The 17,649-nt window shown below is 40.1% G+C and overlaps 2 protein-coding genes across 2 annotated transcripts; one reads left to right on the forward strand and one right to left on the reverse strand.

The window, feature by feature from the left end:
- Nucleotides 1-4,997: 4,997 nt before the first annotated feature.
- mrpl43 (mitochondrial ribosomal protein L43) lies at nucleotides 4,998-9,594 on the reverse strand. Its single transcript, XM_085361564.1, has 3 exons — nucleotides 9,361-9,594; nucleotides 7,342-7,448; nucleotides 4,998-5,356 (listed from the first exon to the last, which is right to left on the reverse strand). The coding sequence occupies exons 1-3, from the start codon at nucleotides 9,489-9,491 to the stop codon at nucleotides 5,139-5,141; spliced, it is 456 nt and encodes a 151-aa protein (XP_085217690.1). The 5' UTR covers nucleotides 9,492-9,594; the 3' UTR covers nucleotides 4,998-5,138.
- Nucleotides 9,595-9,832: 238 nt separating this feature from the next.
- Nucleotides 9,833-14,757, forward strand: twnk (twinkle mtDNA helicase). The gene is made up of 7 exons (XM_085360991.1): nucleotides 9,833-9,889; nucleotides 10,117-10,762; nucleotides 11,095-11,797; nucleotides 12,657-12,897; nucleotides 13,492-13,599; nucleotides 13,706-13,847; nucleotides 14,322-14,757. The coding sequence occupies exons 2-7, from the start codon at nucleotides 10,142-10,144 to the stop codon at nucleotides 14,667-14,669; spliced, it is 2,163 nt and encodes a 720-aa protein (XP_085217117.1). The 5' UTR covers nucleotides 9,833-9,889; nucleotides 10,117-10,141; the 3' UTR covers nucleotides 14,670-14,757.
- The last annotated feature ends 2,892 nt before the right edge of the window (nucleotides 14,758-17,649 follow it).

A 17,649-nucleotide genomic window follows, 5' to 3' on the forward strand; every position in this document is an offset into this window, starting at 1 on the left:
AAACTGATGAAATCCTATAAAGAAAGTTTTTAGATGCTGTTTTATATTTATATTTAAGGCCTGTTTTCTGAATAACATTGACTGTTTTACTTTCTCTCAAAACATCAAGAACATGGTTTCATACAAAAACAGGTGAAAAAACAAACAGAAATCACATGGATTTCTACAGCAAAAATTAAAAAAAGTTCTAGTCATCTATCTCTTAAAACAACGCTGAGAGCCAGGCTCACATTTGTCCTCTGCTTTGCTAAAGCTGCACGTGGCAAGTTGCCAAACCCAAGTGGAGAAGACCTTCACACATGCAGCCCACAAAAGCATCCTCAGTGTTTACCTGACATTAGTGCAATGCCAAAACAACAAGAACTGCAGCCTTCACTGTATTTCCTCAACAAGGTGAACAACGCTATGATTAAATGCTACGTGTATATCTTACGGGGAAGCGACTGAAATGAATCTCTGAGCTTTTTGTAAACGTGTCACGGCCAGTGGTAAATAAAGATCCGTCTTTGCTGCAAAGTGTTGAATCAGCTCTCGTAGCTTCAGCACAAGCAGCGGCCCTCTCTGGTGGCTCTCATTGTTTATCTGTCAGACAGCGAGAGCCGTGTTTGGCTCACCTCCACGAGGGGAGGACAGCAGCTTCTTGTTTGTTTGCATGCCTCGCTGTCATCTCTGCAGGTACATCCAGCCACAAAACATTTGACCTGCGTGTCCTGGTTAGTCATGCAGGAAACAGATGGCGATACTAGTAGACAGGAGATGTTTTGCACTTGCAGGTCTTCTCGTGTGTCTTGTACTTTGGCATCATGGATTTTTCATTCTTTTTTTTTGCTGAGGATAATATAGTCCAGGCAGTCCACTCTATGCAAATAGAGGTAGAAGAAATTCTCTGTGACTAAAGAACCACATTAATTCAATCAAATCAAAGCACTTAACTGATTGCATGCTTGCATATTATTAAGCTGGTCTTTTAAAACTATGCACTACAGATTTTTTGGCAATCCATGTGCACCCAGCCACATCATGATTATTGCTTAAGAGAAACTCTGCAAAAGTGCGCATGTTATATTCCCCAGGAAGTCTGTGGCATCTGGGGAAGCGACAGAAGAAGTCTCTGGGTGATTCAGGAACAAAACAACATTTTTTTTAAATTAAGTAAAGTCAGAACCATGGCCAAGCTGCTATCGCCACATAAAAGTAAAAAGAATGCGACAAAATTTAGTAGCCTGTAACTAAAAGGGAAATTAATCAAATAGCTGGCAAACTGCACGCACAAATCTCCATGAGCTCATACACTGCAAACAGAAATACACTAAAAGACTGAGGTTCTCCTCTCCCCCTGCCTCCGCTTAAATACTCCCAGGCTTAATTGCTGAGTGGATTCAGCTGCAAAGGGCGGTGCATACGTTTGGAGAGAGCGTAAAACACACAGACAGACACACAGACAGGCAAAAGCTTCAGTGTGCTTTTATTACAGTACATAGCATCATTATGTGACAGCACAAATAAGCTGTTCTAAATGGGCATATTTGTATTTAGTATCAGATCAGTACCACTATGATCCAAACTTTGATCTGACTGTTTTTTTGTACTTTAGTGTCAGCGTTAAAGGCTTTTCAGTTTACTAAACACTGAGTATAGTGTGTTTGTCAAGGTTTTTGCCAGAAGCCACAAGTCCATTTTTACTGTATCCTAGTAAAATAATAATCTTGTTACACCCTGTATCCATAAGCAATGCAGTGGACAAATTTAAAGCTTACAATGACCTGCTTTTATATATTTTAAATGCCATATATATGGTTTTAAACTACAGTATGTGGTAAAAACCTGAACTTAAAGTTCTTGCTTCATACTTTCTCCCAAACTTTGCCACTTCATCTTCTTCATCTCCCGTTTCTGATCAGCCCTTTATAAAAAAGCAAAAAAACAAACCACTCCACATGTTTTGATCATAATCTTCTGTCCTCAACTCTTTCCATCTCTGCTGCCTCTTTTATTACCACTGCTCATTACTTCTACATGGCAGCATCATCTGTAACCCTCGCCGCTCACATTCACACTCGCTTCTCAAGGACCCGGCTGAATTTCCAAATGGTCACAGTGGCCTCTAATCAATTAAAGCCGGCTTTTAAAAGAGCACTCGAGTTTGTGTTTTTGAATATGTGGGAATTCAAGTAACAATTGGATTTTCTGTAGCAGTTTAAGACGCTGTTATGTTATGAAGCTCTCAATCCGACAGCTTAAGCATTCAAAGGGTTGTTTTATGTTTCCCTTGTTAGCTTGTATAGTTTCAAATAATGACAAGCTCAAGCTTCAGACTGCTATTTACATTTACTTTCTGACAGTTTCCGACTCTTAGATCTATATGATGTCAGACAGGGCTGATAACCCTAATATGGCATCTCATGTACAGAAGCTCCACCCACCTGCTGCTAGTCAATCAATCAGAGGGCAGCTGGCTTAAAGAGAGAGGCTAAAACAACTTGTTTCCAGACAAGACAAGACAGGCCCAGCATAAGACAAGTAGGATAATTTTAGACTCTGGTTTATGCAAAGGTACTGGAAGTTGCATAATAGGCCCACGGTATATATTTAAATCAAAATTGTACAGTGTAAAATGTTTTTGTTTTATTTTTTTGCTGGTTAACATTTAATTTCAATAAAATGTGTAAAATAATTGCAGCTTCTACTGTGTTCAACATGTTTGTGTTATATAGAATTTTTTCTTGTAAATGTCTGGGTATTACTGAACATAGTGGAAGTTTCACCTGAATCTAAGGTCATTACTGCTGCTATTTCACTGTCATTCAAGGGCAATTCGTTTACAATAAACACTCTATTCTGTACTATGGACTTAAACTTAATTAGTTAACACGTTGGCTGCTTTGCGTTCACATGAAATTGTTTTGGTTTTTTGGTTTTGTTTTGTTTTTTGCTAATTCCATAGCAAAAATTATCCTGCTGTTTATGTAGATGTACTTTCTTCTTTGTGTCGGGCCTAAACAGTTCACAGCTTGCACTATACTTTCTTATGTGCTTTGTTAAAAATCATGCATACTAAAACCCCTGTAAACTGTGACACTTTGATTCAAGCTGGTTCTGTATTATTTTTGATGTAGATAATGAACTTCTCTTTGTTGTCTTATCAGATTATACCTGGCCAAAGTGATATCTCATGTCTTATTTATTTCATGTCATTCAATTTCCTCTGGCGTTCATGTAGCTTAAAAAAGTGTTTGGATGACCTTTAGCTTGGGGGAAAAAAGGTTCATTGTCAACAGCCCTGAGAGGAAGTCATGAAACAACATGCAAAATATGTTCTCACTCGGTGCTTCTCTCAAGATACCTGGTTGTTTTTAGCTTGTGGCGAGTAGCAAGGCCACTGTCCTCCACAGGGAATGAACCCCACTCCACCCCATAGTCATTTATATGAGCCAGAGGTATAACATAGACTCAGGGTACAGAGGAGGGGGGTAAAAATTACCATTTTTAGAGCAGCATTCACAGCTGTAACTAAGCAACAACAACTTTATTTAGTGTCCTTGCGCAGGTCAAGCTGTGCCATTTCCCATCAGGGATGGCGGGCGTGATGAGAGAACAGCAGCTGCGATATCTGTAATTGGTGTCGGAGATAAATTAAAAATACAGGAAATGAGAATAGTATGGAGGACTGTAAGTGCCAAAATTACTTACACACACACACAAATATAGCAGTGGCTTTCAGATGCTGGAAATGAGGTTGGAGACTCAACCTCATCAAGCTAACTGACCAGAGATCAGTGGAAACACAAAGAAAGAAATGCTTCATCTTATACTCATGTGATGATTAAAAGCTTGGATGGGTTGATAAAGGGGTTTGGAATCTTAAAACTGGCTGTTGCAGCCTTTAACATGGGAATGGCGGAATACATTTATCTGTTTTGGATAAAAATGAAGACTTTATTCTACGAAACAGGCAATGCCCCTTTTTAAATCTGAAATTTACTGATGAAAAGTTTGGAGATTTAAAGTTAGACACTTTTATTCCAAGTGCAGCCTCCGTGTCTGAGTCTAATTTAACACTGGAATGCTAATTAGAAAAGATACGTGGGAGAAAGTGAGCGAAATGAACAGCAACATCTTCCTGCATCTCATCAGCATCCTTTGCAGTCATGTCACTCTCCCGCTCCACATAAACAGTCACATTGCCTAACCATTTCCCGTGGCCGGGGTTATAAAGTATACCATTCGCCTGCTGCACTCTTCACGTTGGCTTCATGCGAAGACTTATTTGTATTCGTCCGATGGTTTCCACTTGGTTGTATTTGTTTTTTGGAGAGCAACACTGGGGGTGAACCCTGAATGCCTTTTGCAGTCAAAAATGATGAATTCAGTAGAAGAACTGCAAAGAAAGCAACCAGTAGTTGTGCCAAAATTCAACGCCTTGTTGAATTTGAACAAATCACCCGCTGGACGAGTGTTAAATTTTCTGTTCCTGTTACAGAGGACAGCTCACACTGAAGGTTAAAGGCTGTCCCTCAGGCAATCACACAACCATCTGTCATGTTCATTTAAGCTGTGGGATATTTAAGGACACCTTCAAATCTTGTCAGTATTAAGCCGTGAAAACATTTACATTCACCCTGGAGTACAACTTAAAAAACATGTAATTCTTCTTAAGTTTTTACACTGAGCGATGCAGACAGCACAACGGCTGTGCTACTTCTTCTTCTCTCGATGTGCTGAAACCCACCTCTAAAGAAAATCTGTATTTAAACATCAACATCTGAAAGTTGTTGGGTTTTTTTATTTCAAAGTTCCATCTGCGGCACTTATTACACAAATCTTTAAATAGCCTTGAGATTTAAAAACAGTTATCTGCTCTTTAGTATGCCCGCTGACAAAGCTCTGGTGGATCCATTTAAAGTCTATTCAAATGTGGCATTTAGAGCTGGAACTGTGAGCATTTTTCCTTCAAGTGGGCTCTGCTGCAAACAGAAGGAGATGGTTAAAAAAAAAATAAAAAAAAATCAGACAACAGTGTGGTATTATCCAGGAAAACAAATCAAAAGGAAGCCGATGCAGAAACTGTTATTCACCAGTGATTTAATTTAAATTGCAAAAGATACAAATGGAAGTTCAACATTTTCTTTCGTTAGTCCTTATTGAGAATCTGGTTTCTGTGGCCTTATGGGGCCAATAGACGGGGGCCGGTTGGTGAAAGGGTGCCACAGGCCCTGGATGCTGGGACTGTCTGTGTGGAAGGGTTTGCGGATGCGGATGATTTCCAGACCGGACTGATTGGTCAGCTTAGTCAAAAGCTCGGATATCTGCTGAGACGTTTTGCTCGTGATGGTTTCTTCCCTCACGTTGCCATTTACTGCAAAAAAGGAAAATATATGCGACTTTTAAGAGGACACCTACAACATTAACATTAACAACAATACCTTCTACCTATGTTATACTGCCCCCTACAGTATCTAAGACTGCTTTATGGCAGTTTACTTTTCGTGCTTCTTATTAAGTAAGTAAAAATGAGACAGAACAACAGATTTTGGATATAACATTAACACAAACTGTCTGTTTCTAAAAATGTTCATTTGGATTTGGCACATGGTTTCATAGCTGGGTATTATAACAGTGAAGTTGGATGAAAAATCTACCTTATCCATACTCAAGCTTTTTGAAAATGGAGTGTTCATTAAAACTTCTGACAAAATGTTTAAAAATTAAATGAAATATTAATTTGCATATGTGACTTTTAATTTGTTTCATATTTGCTGATGAAGAATTCTAAAATATTAATTCATCAAATATGATACAATTGGCGTGACAGGGTTAAAGACTATTACATGCCTTCTATATGAGAAGCTGGAAATAAAATATCAGTTCCCTATCTGCAAAATTCTCATTTCTACAATACTTCCAAATTTGCTGTCAGAGATCCAGGATCCAAATATTTTAGAGATTTCAAGCATCCATCATTCTATAAATGTCCTTACTGATAAAGCCACAGTACCAGATATTTACCCTAAAAATATGAAGAATCTGGTTCAAGGAGTTTTCAGATAATATGAAAGAAATGTTAGAAAATATGCCTTGATGCATGCTCAATCATACAGGTAAGGAAATCCTGAAAAGATGATTCTTTTTTTTCTGGAAGTAGCATTTTCAGTGGGGAAAACGTTTCATCCCCATCCACGTGACTTCTTCAGTCTCAGCTGACTGCAGGTTTCCCCAATCTTATGAACAGTACATCTGCATAGCCAAATATGGAGTTTCCTCAACAGCCTGAAGACAGAAGGATGCCATACCGAGGATGTGGAAAGCGGGGGAAAAATTTGCCTGACAGAAAACTCACCCAAACAGTAAAAAACATCCTTGCAGGGTTAAATTTAAAGCCGAGGCAAATTCCGATAGTCGAATTGATCACAGCTACAGAAACAGCAATTCAAAACATCAACTTTGCAGATGTGGAAGCAGAGCAACTGGGGACGAAAATGTCCTCAGCATCCAACATCAACATGGGGGAGAGGAAGGCACTCACATCGCTTAGTAATAACAACATTATCATCCTTCAGGCAGACAAGGGTAGGTGCATGCTTTTGCTAAACCAGAAAGACTAACATGAGAAAATTGTGTTACTGCACAGTGACAAAAATACTTATGAGCCCCTGAAATGAGAACCAGGTAGTTGTTACAGGAAGAGGGTGATAGACTGTCTCAAACAGTTAGAGCAAGACATCGTTATTGAGCAAACCTCATACCACAGGCTATACCCAGGAGAATCTAAACCAAGTCTGTATGGTTTACAGACGATACATAAACAGGGTGCACCTGTAAGACCAACTGTCTGTATGATCAACTCGGTCACCTATAACATCAACAAGTTGCTGGTTTCAATTGTCAACCTATTGGTGGGCAGCTCTAAACACCACATCCAGAACACTTTGGATGGAATCAGTTAAGTCTTATCTCATCTTATTTTAGTCAGGCACATCTGTGATGGTTAGTTTGGAAGCATTTGAAAGCTTACCATCTCTAGAGAGTCATGACTATATTCCTACGTGATTACCATTCATTTTGGTACTCATCTTTTTATTCAGTATACATTATCGATTACTCAGTTCAGAGTCTAGTGAGTGGAATATAATAAATGTTCTAATAAACATTCAGTTGCTCTCTATTATAATTTCATTACCTTTAAACTCCTTAACAGAAGCTTGTAATCTTAACTCCTTCTCTCTTTGCTTTATATCTACATCAACAAATGATATATATTCAGAAATCTCACTGTCACTCTGCTTCACCATTGTTTCAGTAAATTTATTCAGGTCTGATTCGAACAGAGCTGTGGGCACTTACAGTATTCTGCAACTATTTTTGGTACTCTGCAGGGCTGCGGAGACACATAGACGACAGTTCCAGGGTTCTTGTTGGCATAATCCACAACTCCCTCCTCGATGAAATCCCTGAAAAAGCAGGTTAACCGGTATTACAGTTTGGTAAGGGTGACAGAGTTTTTTGTTTGTTTTTTGAGCCATACCTGCCAATTATTTTCATTACTGGTTAATAAATTATTATACTTTTGTTTAAACCACACAGTCTGAGCGTAGCTGTATAAAATGGAAAATTAAATGACAATCATATAATTTAATTTTATGCTTTGTGCTACTTTTCATTTCAAAAAGAAAAAGAAATGCATGAACAGTTAAATAACTGATAATAAAACAAACTTGGGGGAAAAAAATCTTTCCAGATGACAGACATCACCCTGCAATTTTCAGATATGAATTTTTAAAAAAACATTTTCTTTAAAATACAATTTTAGAAGAGCACAGGATGTTTTAATTGGTTAATGTGAAGCTGGACCCTTTCACTATTATAATGCAAATGTAAAGTATTTGGCCAATTTTGTGTGTTAGCAAGCAGATAAACAGCTTAAAATGAATCAACAGAAACATTATTTTTATCTTTAGGCTACTGAAGTCACAGAACATTCAGTCATGAAGTCAGAAACTATTCTGAGCAGTGAAAAATTCTGCTGAGAGTCTGCAAATGTAACTGCTGCTAGCATCATGATGTGGCGTTTGAACAATAAAGGGCTGTTGGTGATGTCTGTCAACATCTACTGCCAGTGCTAAAAGATTCTTCTACTATGATCCCTGAATCCATATCACAGGAATGTGATGATCATCTGGCTTTCTGATTGTGTGTTACAGAAGCAGGTAGTGCATTTGAGCCTACATGCTATAATAGGAACTGCAAAAATCCTGCTTAACTGCACATTTTTGGGCCATTTCTAAAATACTCTATCAGTTACACCTTGTCAGTACTGGGTTTGACCGCTTTTTGCCCTCAGAACTGGTATTATTCTTTGTGGCATAGATTCAACAAGGTGCTGGAAACATTCCTCAGAGATTTTGGTGCATATTTACATGACAGCATCACATAGTTGCTGCAGATCTGTTTGTTGTACATCCTTGTTGCAAACCTACTGCTCCTGCTACTAAAGATGCTCTATTAGATTGAGATGCAGTGACTGCGGAGACCATGTGAGTACAATAAATTCACTGTCATGTTAATGAAATCATATTGAGAGGATTTCAGCTCTGTGACATGACATCAGAAGGCGACTTGGGGTACATTATCTTGCCCAAGGATACTTCGCTATGTAGACCGGAGGAGCCGGACATCAAAACACCAACTTTCTGATCAGTTGGTGACCTGCTCTGCCTCCTGAGCTACAATTCATGATTTCATGTAGTTTACACCAAATTCTGACCCTTCCATTCGAATGTTGCATCATTTCCAATTTTCTATTGTCCAGCTTTGGTGTAGGTTCAGTTTCCTGTTCTCAGCTGAAAGGAGTGACATCAGGTGTCTTCTGCTGCTGTAGCCCATCTGCTCAAAGGTTTAACGTGCTGTGCGTTCACAGATGCTCGTCTACATCTTTAACTTTCTTCAAAATTCTGATGCTCGTTTGGACTTCATCTGGTCTTTGGCCATGTCTACATGTGTTCGGTTGCTGCCATTGTGATTTGTTCACGAGATATTTGCATTAACGAGTAGTTGAAAGGGTGTTCCTAATGAAGCGGCAGATGAGCATATTGTATGCTATGACGTTATGACAAATAGATTTTTAACCTGCTGTTGGCTTACAGCATCTTTTGGATTCCTCCACCGGGAAAGACGGCTGATTAATGAAAATAATGAGGTACAAGACTAACGTCAACATAATAGACTGGGATCTAATTTAAGAATAATTACAAGATCTAAATCAATAAACCGTGTGCTAATCAGGAAACCAAGTAATCTCTTAGATTTTTTCAAGGCCGTGACTTAGAGGAACTGTCTACATAAACTATCAAAGACTTCTTTTACCTGGCTCCCAGCGAACTCTGAGCCTTTTTGGAGAAGACGATGGAGATGCGTTTTAGCTGGCAAACGTACCGACCGACGCCATTTTGAAGGACACTTCTCAAAAAACGACTCGGTGTCCCTCTGGAAGTCATCGTTAATCTGCTCTTTTTCTACTGCTGCACAAAAATAACACAGTCAAACACACTAAACGGTAACAAGGCTCTCAGAGGACAACCTGACGGGCATGTACACAGCGCTGTCCGTCAGTAGCAAGTTCCGGAGTGAAACGCATAGCTGACATAACGGTTAACAAAAAAAGATACCTTCTAGAAGACTTTTTTCGTTGACAAATTAAACGTCCAACCATTACATTTATTTTCTACTATAAAAATGATCACGTTAAGTATAATTTAAAAGGTAAATATGTGTTAGTCTAGCTTTCCGAATATCTAGTCTTCCGTATTGTTCACACGGACTTGTTTTGGAAACGCACCGAAAAGCCCGGGTTAGAGTGGAGCATGGGAGGAGAGGAGGACAGATATCAGAGACTGTAAGTTGTTCTTTTTCAGCCTCATGTTTTATTAAACGCCACTAACTTTTGAGTGATGCTTTCATACGCCTCCATGATAATTTTCATGTTCGGTACGTCTCCGTTTGACAAGAAAATAACGGTTTTCTGCCTCTCCTTAATTTGACTGTCTAGGTCACCCCAAAACTTTGCTGTGCTTTTCCTATATTAGGCTGCTGGTTTCCTCATGTCTTGGTGTCTTTTTGCAGGTTCAACGTGCTGACCACATAACCAATGTGGAAAGGCTTGCTGCTGAGGAGCTCCACCTGTCTCTTGCAGGTGGGAGCTCCAAGGTTTCTCCTCCAAGGATGTCTTACATCTCCATTTTTGAGACCTCTAGCAAAGAGGCTGCTTCACAGGCCATTTCCAATACCTTGGGGTACAGGCTACTTCCTGACACACACTGGGACCAGAGGTTATAAAAAAGACACCAAATCTACTTTAGAGTTCCCTGTGACCCCAGTCACAGTCACAGACATCAAACAGTATCTACGCTCCAAAGATATTCCCTTCCACGATGGTTACAGCTGCCTCCACATTCCCAGCATCTTTGTGGATTTGTCAACCAGGAAGGAGGTCTTCTCCCTGTTCATTGACAAAACCACGGGACAGTTTCTGTGCAAGGACACGCTGGTGGAGGGGAGCTGGGAGGACCTCCAGGACTGTTTGGAGGTGATGCAGAAGGACGGGGAAGAGTCCCTTAACCCTAATGTGCTTCTGGGGTATCCGGAGAGTGTGGAGGAGCAGGAGGAGAGAGAGAGGGAGCTGAGAGAGGTGCAGAGGATCTGGTCCACCTCTGTGCCACTCACTGACCTCCCAGAGGATGAAGCTCAGCTGATTAAAACCATTTTCCAGGTATTATTCTGTGTAATTTGTGATTCTTAATTCAAAAGATGACACGAGCAGCTCATGAACAGCTTCCCCAGAGCTGTTGCCCTCACCACACATCTCCCTGCACTGATTACAAAGATCGGCAACAACTAACACACACACACACATCCTCAGCTCTGTGACAAACATATGTGCACATACACAACCATTCTCATCCTCTGAGACTGCTAGTACCTGAATGTAAAGTCACTTTAAACATATATATTTATTTTGTTAAATATGGTGGTGTATGTACAAGACCTTACCTTTTCCTCTACAGTGTCATCTGGCGCAGTAATGTCAATGCTTTGTTTCAGATCACAAAGATCTCCAATGCAACCCTCAAGAAGTTTGGAGTGAGATTATTCAAGCCAACCAAAAGCCTGGTTTTCCCCTGGTTTGGTGGACCTGATTCCTCTTTAAAAGGGGTCAAGCTCCTGTCAGCTCAAAGAACAGAAACTGACAAAGTCACATATAATGAAGCTACAGTCCCAAAGTCTAACTCCTATTACAACTTGTTTGGCCTCCCTCTTGTGGGACGTCTGGACTCGGAGGTGGTGGTGACGGGTCACGAGTTTGACACGATGGCTGTGAGTCAGGCAACAGGACTCCCGAGTGTTGCTCTTCCTCGCGGGGTCAGCTGCCTTCCTCCAATCCTGCTGCCCTACCTGGAGCAGTTCAAGCGGGTGACTCTGTGGCTGGGGGGAGACATTCGCTCTTGGGAGGCGTCAAAGAGCTTTTCTCGCAAGCTGGGCATCAGGCGTTGCTCCCTTGTGCGGCCCGGTGAGTACCGGCCGTGTGCGGTGGAGGCTCTGGCCCGAGGTAAAAACTTAAGCAACATCATTAAAGCCTCGATCCCAGCGGCCCATAAGTCCATAGTGTCCTTCAAGCAGCTCAGAGAGGACGTTTACGGGGAGCTTGTCAACACAGATCAGGTGGCTGGAGTGAAGTGGACGAGGTTTCCTGAGCTCAACAGGATTTTGAAGGGACACCGCAAGGGAGAGCTGACTGTTTTTACAGGTACTGTGTTACTAATAATGATGTTTTAAGACTCAGGAACTAATTAGTTGTTTTTTTTTAAATCCCAAGAAATCATAACCAAAATTAAGTCATTTCTTCCCTTTTTAAAAGTGATACAAACAAAACTCATAGCATCATATAATCAATATCTCTGTGGATAATGGATCTTTCTTCCACCACGTCTAGGTAGCCAAATATCAAAGCCAATTTGTAAGCAAGCAGATTTAAATTCAGTCTTTTATTGTTCTGCCCTGAGTTGTGATCGAGTTTCACAACTCAACAACAAAACAAAAACCATACCTGATTGAAGTTTGGATGATATCTTCTTCAAGATGGTCTCATTTGTCAGTGCTGCAGCACTTTCAAAACTGCTCCTGTTTTTCCCTTTTCTGACTTCTGCAGCATTGTGGCTATTTTTGGATCAGTCAGTGAAAGTCCCAACATGCTTCTTTATATCTGCAATTTCATCATGGAACTTCAAACATGTGAATAAAAAATCCACTTCCTGGTGTCCCACTGTGTGCCATTTAAATTGAATCATCACTGTTATAACACTGACCCACTGCATTACCTAGCTGAATTAATGCTAAAAAGCTGTGGAAGTCATGCAGCACTGCTCAAGGACCTTGAACCGGAGATAGGCTGACTTAAATTCAGCCACAATATTTGATAAAAAAAAAAAATCAAACCGCATACTTTCTTTAAAGGAAGAGGATGTAAAACACTCACAGCTGGCCAAGTTTTTACTTTTCATTAAAGTGTCTGGAAGTATGATGGCTTTTTAGTTTACCAGTTTAAATATAAAGTACAAGTACTAGCTTTATTAACCCAGTACGCAATCATGATGTTTCTTTACCAGGTCCTACTGGAAGTGGGAAAACCACCTTTATCAGTGAGTTGGCCCTGGACCTTTGCATGCAGGGTGTCAACACTTTGTGGGGCAGCTTTGAGATCAACAATGTTCGTCTAGCCAAGATCATGTTGACACAGTTCGCCATGCAGAGGCTGGAGGAGAACCTGGAACAGTATGATTTCTGGGCAGACAAGTTTGAAGAGCTGTCGCTTTACTTCATGACTTTCCATGGGCAGCAGAACATCAAGTAAGTCTTATTAGTACTTCAGGGATCCATTAAGTTCTTTTATTGAAGAGGTTTGCTTTGTTTTTTAACATAATCTTGATAGTTTGATCACTTCTTGTTGGAGTGTGGTTGCTCAGTCAGTAAATGTTAAATGAGTAAATGAGTTTTTTAAATGGACTAACAATGAAGTGGAGTTGTTGCTGCAAGTAACACAAAAGTACAAAGTTGCAAAAGCGAGTGAGAATTAAAGAATTTGAAGAAAAGCTATCTGGAGCATGTACAAACTGATATTAATCTTTAATAGGGCTGTCAAAATTGAGAGCAAACAAAATAACTGCTGTATAATGCCCTCTGCTATCTTAGTTTAATTGGTTACATGACTGCATCATATGACTAAAATGCGTCATCGTTTCCGAAAGTCTCTGTTTATGCAGTCTACACTGCCTTTCCGCTTTGGCGAGCATTTTCAAAAAGCTCTGTTTTCCTTGACCAAAAACGCAGTCTCAGTGTGGACAGAAGGCCAAAACGGAGAGAAAAAGATACGTTTTCAAACGAAAACATATTAGTGTGGACATGGTCTAAGACCCTCTGACTCCTGTCCAATTTTGCCTGCAGGACAGTGCTGGACACAATGCAACATGCTGTCTACCTCTATGATATCAACCATGTCGTCATTGATAATCTACAGTTCATGATGGGACAAGAAAACCTTTCAGCAGACAAGTAAGATAAAAAAAATGTTGTTTATCTGGTGTGTGATGATGTCATGTTAGTGCTGTTATTGGTGTGTTAATGCTGTATGGAAATACAATGTTCTCATGTACCTCAGGTTTGCAGTCCAGGACCACATTATCGGGGTTTTCAGGAAGTTTGCCACTAACAGCTCCTGTCATGTCACCCTGATCATTCATCCGAGGAAAGAGGAGGATGACCGAGAACTGCAAACGGCATCAATCTTTGGTTCTGCTAAGGTAAGGCAGTGAGAGTTTCAGTTCAGTCTGGTAGAAAATACTGAAGGAACAGTTGAAAATGACAAATTGTTGGCAGACAGATACTGTACATTTAATGTACAATGTTTAATTATCCTCTTAACATTGTCACAGTCACCAGTGACCTGGTCAGCAAAAATGTACCCTATTTGTGGGTATTTCCCCTATCTGGCATTCGCAAATTAAAATATTTTAATAGGAGAACTAAAAGGGCCAAAATAGAATCACAGCATCGATAGGTTGTTATTGTGAGAGTAATAATAATTTTGTTCATACTCATCAAAATAGCATGGGTATCATTCTATTTTGATTCTTAAAAAACATTAAAAACATTTTAATAAATAAGCACATCTCTTGACTTGCTGTTTCAATAAAATGCATATACGCTTGCTCTCTTCTCAAATCTGCAGTTTTCCAATTTAAGTAAGACACGTCTTGACTTTTAACTCCTTCCAGGCCAGCCAAGAGGCCGACAACGTCCTCATACTGCAGGAAAAGAAGCTGGTGACGTGTCCTGGCCGCAGATCCCTGCAAGTGACCAAGAACCGCTTTGATGGAGACGTGGGCATCTTCCCTCTGGACTTCATCAAGTCTTCGCTGACTTTTTCCACTCCCATCAAAGGAAAACACAAGCTGAGGAAGGTCAACACTAAGCCGGAAAACGAGGAGGAGGACGAGGCCACTGCAGCAGCGTCAAAGAAGGAGGAGGTTAAAAAAGACAAGGTAGAGAAAGTGAAAGGAAACACAAAGACTCCACGAACTGTTAAAAGTCCTGCAAATGGAAACGGAGCCATTCAGAAGTGAACTTTCATTCAGAGTATTCTCTCTGTTGATCAGGGATTTGAATGTTAAACCTCAACCAGACTCTTTGTATGAAAGATAATGTTCGACAGTTGTATGTCAATAACAGGAGGTTCAGCTAAGCTAAATACAAGTACATAAATATGAACATGCATATGAAATGTATGAATTAACATCCCTGAATCCAGAATATGCCAGGTAGTGAAAACGTGTTTCATCGTGGAATGAAGCATGTTACAGACAGAATATGAAATAATGACAGCAAAGTGTTAAACTAGTCTTCAAAGCTTTTCTGTTCAATGTAGTAAGACTGAATTTGTTAAGTGTTGTTTAACCTATTGAAATAATAATGTGACGCCAGGAACTACTGATTAAATAGGGATGGTAACACTATCACTGTCTGCTTAGAGGCATAATACAAACCCCTGCACATTACCACAGTGTGTTCTCTACTGACTTTTTGTACAACAATGATTTGTTGCTTTTTATAATAACCCCCCCCCAACAACTTCTAATGCAGATTGTGATTGCGTTTTCTATCTGTGGTCACCAGGGGGCGTTGTGTGCTAAGAGACTGGAGTTTAGTTAACTTCAGATAATTGTTGAGCAGCAAATATCAGCCGTCCTATTTCCAAATGGCAGTGATCACTGACTACAGACATATGTGTTCGTTTAGTTTCGTCTCTCGGCTACAGCAGCGACTGCCTTAACAACTTGCTAACGATTTGTTCCATATGTCTGATTTATAAATGACTACAAGCGTGACAAAGCTCAGTTATGCACATTAGGAAAAATGTAGTTTAATTCTGCACTCTTTGGTTAAGCAGCAAGCTGTGTACCCCTCTTTCCTTGCTGTTTGACTGAGTTTCAGAGTTTGTTTGTTCCCTTTTATCCTCCTGTGAGCCTGCCTTTTGAATAATGATAATTAAGTTCAAATACCACGTATGGAAGAGAAGAGTACTAAAGGTTTTAGCACACTTGCCTGTTAATTACCCTTCATTGTCCAACCATGGCCTTCTCCAATGTCACACCACACAATGCATTATTTAGAGTGGGTGACTTTAAATAAATGCAAAGTGTTTTTAAAACATCTTCCTATGAATATTTCATGGGTAAAGTCAACTACCCTGCCTCGGTTGCACTGGTGTGGGGTTACGAGTAGAATCAGCAGCTCTCAGAAGTGAAGAAAGTCTGCATTGCGCTGTGTCGTGGGCTGCTGCAGGACGTATTGATGGCTGAAGTGTCGCACTTTATCACAGTCACTGCAAACCCATATAAATTTCAGGTTTATGATTTAAAGGGTTAGTGGTTCAATGTGGGAATATGAAAGTGCCTGTGTGTTTTATACCAGGGCCTTTGGTGATTTGCAACCTTGAAATATACACTGAATAAATCAAGTGTCACTGTGGGAATGACACAAGTGTAAAATCAAGGACCAAAGGTGCCAAAATGGAAAAAAAACTAACTACTGAATAATTAAAAAATCCAATTTAATGCACTAGATACATAGATACAAGTTATAGAATATTTTCTTTTCTGTTATTTCGTATTTCTGTATTTTCTTTTACAGTTCCTTTATGTTTCAATATAAAACGAGCTGGCCAATACCAAAGGCAAACACGGTCCTGTGAAAACATTTTTTCACTGGACTATTATTGCAACACCTTGATTAATCTATTCAGCTGTAGATTTCCTTACATCCTTTGAGTTTGTTCCATGGCCCAATTTGGGCCAAGCTTTGGTCTCACAGATGGCCTCACATTTGATTCTAGAATACTTATAGAGGAATTCATAGTCCACTCAGTGACTACAAAGTGCCCTGTAGCTGCAAAACAAGCCTGAATCATCAACCCTCCTTTGCTGTGCTTTGACAGTTGAGCTGTTTGTGCTGATAATGCTGTGCATTGTGGCCAACATCTCCACTTTGGTCTCATCTGTCCACGGGACATTGTTCCAGAGGTCCTGTGGATTATACAGATGCAGGTTTGCACACAAAAACCAGCCATGAGAGAAGCGGCTTCTTCTCGGTGACACTTCCAAACATGTCGTGCTGTTCAGTCTTTTTCTAATTGTGCAGTCATGAACTTTAACGTTTAGCATGCTAACTGAGATCTATAGAGTCGGTGGTGTAACTCTTGTACTTTGTCTTTGTGTTAGACTGTTTGAAGCTGGAGTGAATTTGCTGGAAAGTCCACTCCTCAGGTGATTGTGGCATAAACTTGACTGATTGACTGAGTGCTTTGGTCCTCCATATGTAACACCTTAGGATTATGGGAATGTTGAGGCAGCCTTTGCACTCCAGATGCATAGCTTTGCTATGACTTATGAAATATCAATCTAACCTGAATGTCATACATATGTATAACAACATGCCTACTTTGTCTTCAAAATCTTTCAAACCAAGTGCCTGAATTACTCAAAATGCAACTCAGCTGTTGAGAGTTTCCTTTTTTCTTACTAAAGTTATTTATTCCTTTAAAACCTGTACAAACTCTGGAGCAGGAAAAGGGTTTTGTACAGCTTTTTACTTTTAGTAAAAATGAGTGAAGTTGCTCTTTAGTACTTTTGTCCTGTTGTTTGCCTCGGTGTGGACTTCGCAGACACTGGGGCCTCTCTGTCTGCCTCTGATTTCTTTGCTGGCTCCATCTTTGACAGACCAGTCCAAGGGAAGCTCCTGGCACCAGACTCATCTTACACGAGGTATGTGCAGCCTCGAGCTTCTCGGATAGTTGAAACTGTAAAATATTGTTGTAAGCTGTAGGAATAATTCCTGTGTGTGTTTGATGAACCTAAATCACTGCGTATGAGACAGCAGGAGGGAGACAGGTCTTTGTATAGAAGCTCCATCATTTTGTTCTCATTTCTGCTTTTCTGACCCTTCTGTTAATGCTGAATATTTTCTGTGAATGTTTTACTGCTGTGTAAGTACACACTGCTCGCCATAATAACTCCAGGCTGTGTGCTGGATGGGTCCGTGTGTCCT

This window comes from Diplotaxodon limnothrissa, linkage group LG8 (genome assembly GCF_057381915.1).
Source record: "Diplotaxodon limnothrissa isolate DT_005_m linkage group LG8, D_limnothrissa_male_GT1.1, whole genome shotgun sequence".
NCBI classification, from domain to species: Eukaryota; Metazoa; Chordata; class Actinopteri; order Cichliformes; family Cichlidae; genus Diplotaxodon; species Diplotaxodon limnothrissa.